Here is a 4,406-nt window from a genome sequence, read left to right on the forward strand (position 1 = left end):
CCCTTCTTGGCCTCCCAAAGTGCTGGGATTACAGGCTTGAGCCACCGCGCCCGGCCTGAACTGTTAATTTTTTTTTTTTTTGAGATAGTCTTGCTCTGTCACCCAGGCTGGAGTACAGTGGCATGATCATGGCTCACTGCAACCTCTGCCTCCCAGGATCAAGCCGTTCTCCCACCTCAGCCTCCTGAGTAGCTGGGACTATAGGCGTATGCTACCACGCTCGGCTAATTTTCTTTGTATTTTTAGTAGAGACAGTTTCGCCATGTTGCGCAGGCTGGTCTCGAACTTGTGAGCTCAAGCAATCAAGCCTGTCTTGGCTTCCCAAAGTGCTGGGATTACAGGTGTGAGCCATCGTGTCCAGCCTTAAACAATTATTTTATTTATTTATTATTTATTTATTTATTTATTTATTTATTTATTTGAGATGGAATCTCACTCTGTTGCCCAGGCTGGAACGCAGTGGCGCGATCTGGGCTCACTGCAAGTTCCGCCTCCCGGATTCACACCATTCTCCTGCCTCAGCCTCCAGAGTAGCTAGGACACAGGTGTGTACCACCATGTTCAGCTAATTTTTCAATTTTTTATAGAGGGGGTTTCACCATGTTGTCCAGGCTGGTCTCAAACTCCTGGGCTCAAGCAATCCACCTACCATGGCCTCCCAAGATGCTTGGGTTACAGGCATGAGCCACCATACCCAGCACTGAAGACTTAATTGATCCACAACCAGTTCTTACAATAATCTTAGGAAATACATACTATTATTATTCCTATTTTATAAATAAAGAAACTGAGATTTGGAGGGTAAGCATTTGTCATACAACAAATGGCAGAAGCTGGTTTCAAACACAGGTGGCATAAACTTCAGAGGCATCCTCTCAACCCCATCCCCATAAACAACAAAAATAGTAAGTGTATATATTAAAAATCCCAATTATTAAAATAAGTAAAATGCCTATGTATAAAAAGGCAACTGGGAAGGAAATACATCAAATTATTCACAATAATAAATGCTGTCTGGGCCGGGCGCAGTGGCTCACGTCTGTAATCCCAGACGGAGGCCGAGGTGGCTGGATCACTTGAGGTCAGGAGCTCAAGACCAGCCTGGCCAACATGGTGAAACCCTGTCTCTACTAAGAGTACAGAAAATTAGCCAGCAGTAGTGCGGGTGCCTGTAATCCCAGCTACGTGGGAGGCTGTGGCAGGAGAATAATCGCTTGAACCTGGGAGGCGGAGGTTGTAGTAAGCTGAGATTGTACCACTGTACTCCAGCCTGGGTGACAGGGTGAGACTCCATCTCAAAAAAAAAAGAAAAAAAAAAAAAAGAAAAAAAAAAGAATGATTAGGCAGAGGCATTCAGAAGGAGAAGACATAAAACATATTAGAAGATGTAATAATTTTAAAAAAGAGAAAAAAAATCATTCCCCAAGGTCAAATCAGTATGAATCCTTGGCTCCTGCCTACCTGGATCACTGCTTGAATGAGGAGAGCATACCTTTTGACAATGAACTATTTCAAGCTGGTTTTCTTAATATGGGGATGGGATGTACATAACTAAAAAACACTTCATACTGTGGAACTTAGCCACAGTTATTTTCCCTGACACATCTAGTTTCCTTCTCATAAATCAATGATGACCAATGGAAAGTAGCATTCCCACTCATGTCTTAAAATTGAGTTTCCTCCCCCAAAGTCAGCAAGTAATAATTTTGGAGGCCCTTAAGTGATAGAGTATTATTATGTCTGTGATATGGAAGCTGTAATAAGGGCATCAGGAAGGGAAAGCATAGGAGTTGAAGATAAAAATTTATTTATTTTTTTGAGACAGAGTCTTGCTCTGTGGCCAAGGCTGGAGTGCAGTGGTGCAGTCTCAGCTCACTGCAACCTCCACCTCCCAGATTCAAGTGATTCTCCTGCCTCAGCCTCCTGAGTAGCTGGGATTATAGGTGCCTGCCACCACATCCAGCTAGAAGACAAGAATTTACATAAGGCCTACGATGAGCCCAACACCCTGACACTTTACATGTATGACCCCGTGAGGTATGTTATTACTTCCGTTTTACAGATAGGAAAGCTAAGGCTCAAGAAGGTAAAGTGCCCTGCCAGCCGCAGTGGCTCACGCCTGTAATCCCAGCACTTTGGGAGGCTGAGGTGGGTGGATCATGAGGTCAGGAGATCGAGACCATCCTGGCTAACACGATGAAACCCTGTCTCTACTAAAAATACAAAAAAATTAGCCGGGTGTGACAGCATGCGCCTGTAGTCCCAGCTACTAGGGAGGCTGAGGTAGGAGAATCTCTTGAACTTGGGAGGTGGAGGTTGCAGTGAGCCAAGATTGTGCCACTGCACTCTAGCCTGGGAGACAGAGTGAGACTTCATCTCAAAAAAAAAAAAAAGAAAAAAAAAAGAAAAAAAGAAAAAAGTGACAGTTTTTAAGTGTGGGGCTAAAATTTGAACCCAGATCTGGGCCTCTACACTGAATGGGTCTTCACAAGTGGAAGAAAGATAAGAAATTTCATTTACGAATGAAATTTCATTAATTTGACCTGTCCTCTCATGCACGGACTCCAGTCACACTGACCTCCTCCTAGGCCTAGGGAAAGGACACCCAATCCCTAGGGGAAGATGTTAGCTCACCTCTCTTGTGTCTTTATCCGGTATTAGTGTCTGAAAGAAGAGGTGATGAACCGGAGGTCGTAAGAAGTACTTCAGTCTATGCAGGCATGGTCTGTTGTACAACCCACCTTGTGGTGTTCGTGCTTGTACATGGGCAGACCTGAGTTTGGCAGGCTCTGACAGTGATATTTCTTTTCTGGCTGGGGTTCCCATGACAGAGAGCCAAGGAACTTTCTCTAAGGGAGTTTCAGACAGTGGGCTGGGAGAGCAGCTTGGAGAAGATGGAGCTGAGATATCCATAGGCATGTCATGGTTCTGTACACCATTCTGGGTAGAGTCAGGCCTGTCTCCTGGTAAGTGAGGGATGTCTCTAGGTGAGTGTGTCACATTCCCTGATGAGTGTGGCCTGTCTCCAGGTGAATGTAACACATCTCCCGGTAAGTGTGGCATGCCCCCTGGTGACGGTGGTACATCTGGTGACGGTGAAGCATCACTTGATGACTGTGGCACATCTTCTGGTGACCCTAGCATGTCTCCTGATGACTGTGGCACATCTGGTGATGGTGGCATGTTTCCGGGTGACCGTGGTGCATCTCCTGGTGACTGTGGCATGTCTTGCACGTATGCCACATCTTGTGGATGTAATATGTTTTGAGGTGGGCCTGGTACATCTTGAGGTAGGCCCAGAGAGTCTTGAGGTGGGCTTGGTGAGTGTTGAGGATGCCATAATGAGTCTTGAGGTGGGCTTGGGATATTCTGCCCAGGGCATGGCACTTCTTGAGGTGGGTGAGTTAGAGCTGGTAGTTGGCACTGCATGGTTTGTGATGGGCATGACAAAGCTCGTGGTGGGCATGAGGAGGCTCGTGGTGGACATGGTGAGGCTCTCAGTGGGCACGGCAAAGCTTGGAGGGCACATGGCAAGGCTTGTGGTGGGCGAGGCACATCTTGCTGTGGGCATGGCAAGGGTGCTTTTTGATTGCTGCTGCTGCTGCTGCTGCTGCTGCTGCTGCTGCTGCTGCTGCTACTATTATTGCTTGTTGGGGAGAGGGAGCTAACATCTGAAGACAGCTGTAGGCCTGCCAAGAAGCTGAGGTTACCTGTGAATGTGGCTGAGCTACAATTAGGCTCTGTTGGATAAACAGAGCTTCCACTGATGGATGTAGCAGGTGGGGGACCGACAAAGGTGTTTTCTTCCACTAGGTCCAAATCTACAGGATCACTGTTAATGATTCTCCGTGCTGTAGGCTGAGAGCTTCTGTCCACCTGCCCTTCCATCGCCTCTTTGCCAGAGAGGCGGGCACATGTCTGAAGACTGGTTGGCTCCTTCTGGGAAGGAGTGACAGGTTCTAAAGTTAAGTCAAGAGTGGCAATAGGTCTGTTTTCTTCCTCAGCTCCTGTCAGGTCAATCACACACAGTCCATTGCGATCTTTTGTCCTTGGTCTGGTCTCTCTAGTTAAGTCAATGAAGTCCTGTTGAAGGATTGTATGAAGAGAAGAGGTCAAGATGGCAGTATTAGCTTTATCTGAGATGACTTAAGTCTTAGCTTTTAAGGATAAGCATTACTTTACCATTTCACCTCACTGATAAGTTACACATCTTGTATAACATAAGCAATAGTATTGCTAAAGCTGTCAATTTCTATACCTTCTTAAATTCTCCAAATGCCACAGGCACATGACTAGGATCATAGTGGGATTTTTTTTTCTGGTCCAAGGAGGACAGGGGAGTAGTAGGAGATATTCCAACCTTGAGTCACAAAGCAAAAAGCAACCTTTGTTTGGAAGGTCAAATA

At 46.1% G+C, this 4,406-nt stretch overlaps 1 protein-coding gene across 1 annotated transcript in view; it reads right to left on the minus strand.

Annotated features, from left to right (window-relative positions):
• SIMC1 (SUMO-interacting motifs containing 1) overlaps positions 1-3,212 on the minus strand; it is a 50,888-nt gene extending 47,676 nt beyond the window's left edge. Inside the window, exons 1-2 of the mRNA XM_011990003.1 lie at positions 3,085-3,212; positions 2,635-3,019 (exon numbers count right to left, since the gene is read on the minus strand). Of these exons, the coding sequence (XP_011845393.1) occupies positions 2,635-3,019; positions 3,085-3,125 (426 nt within the window). The 5' untranslated portion in view covers positions 3,126-3,212. The remainder of the gene's footprint in view (positions 1-2,634; positions 3,020-3,084) is intronic.
• Positions 3,213-4,406: the final 1,194 nt, after the last annotated feature.

The sequence above is a fragment of the Mandrillus leucophaeus genome, unplaced genomic scaffold (assembly GCF_000951045.1).
Source record: "Mandrillus leucophaeus isolate KB7577 unplaced genomic scaffold, Mleu.le_1.0 Scaffold366, whole genome shotgun sequence".
In the NCBI taxonomy this organism is placed as follows: domain Eukaryota; kingdom Metazoa; phylum Chordata; class Mammalia; order Primates; family Cercopithecidae; genus Mandrillus; species Mandrillus leucophaeus.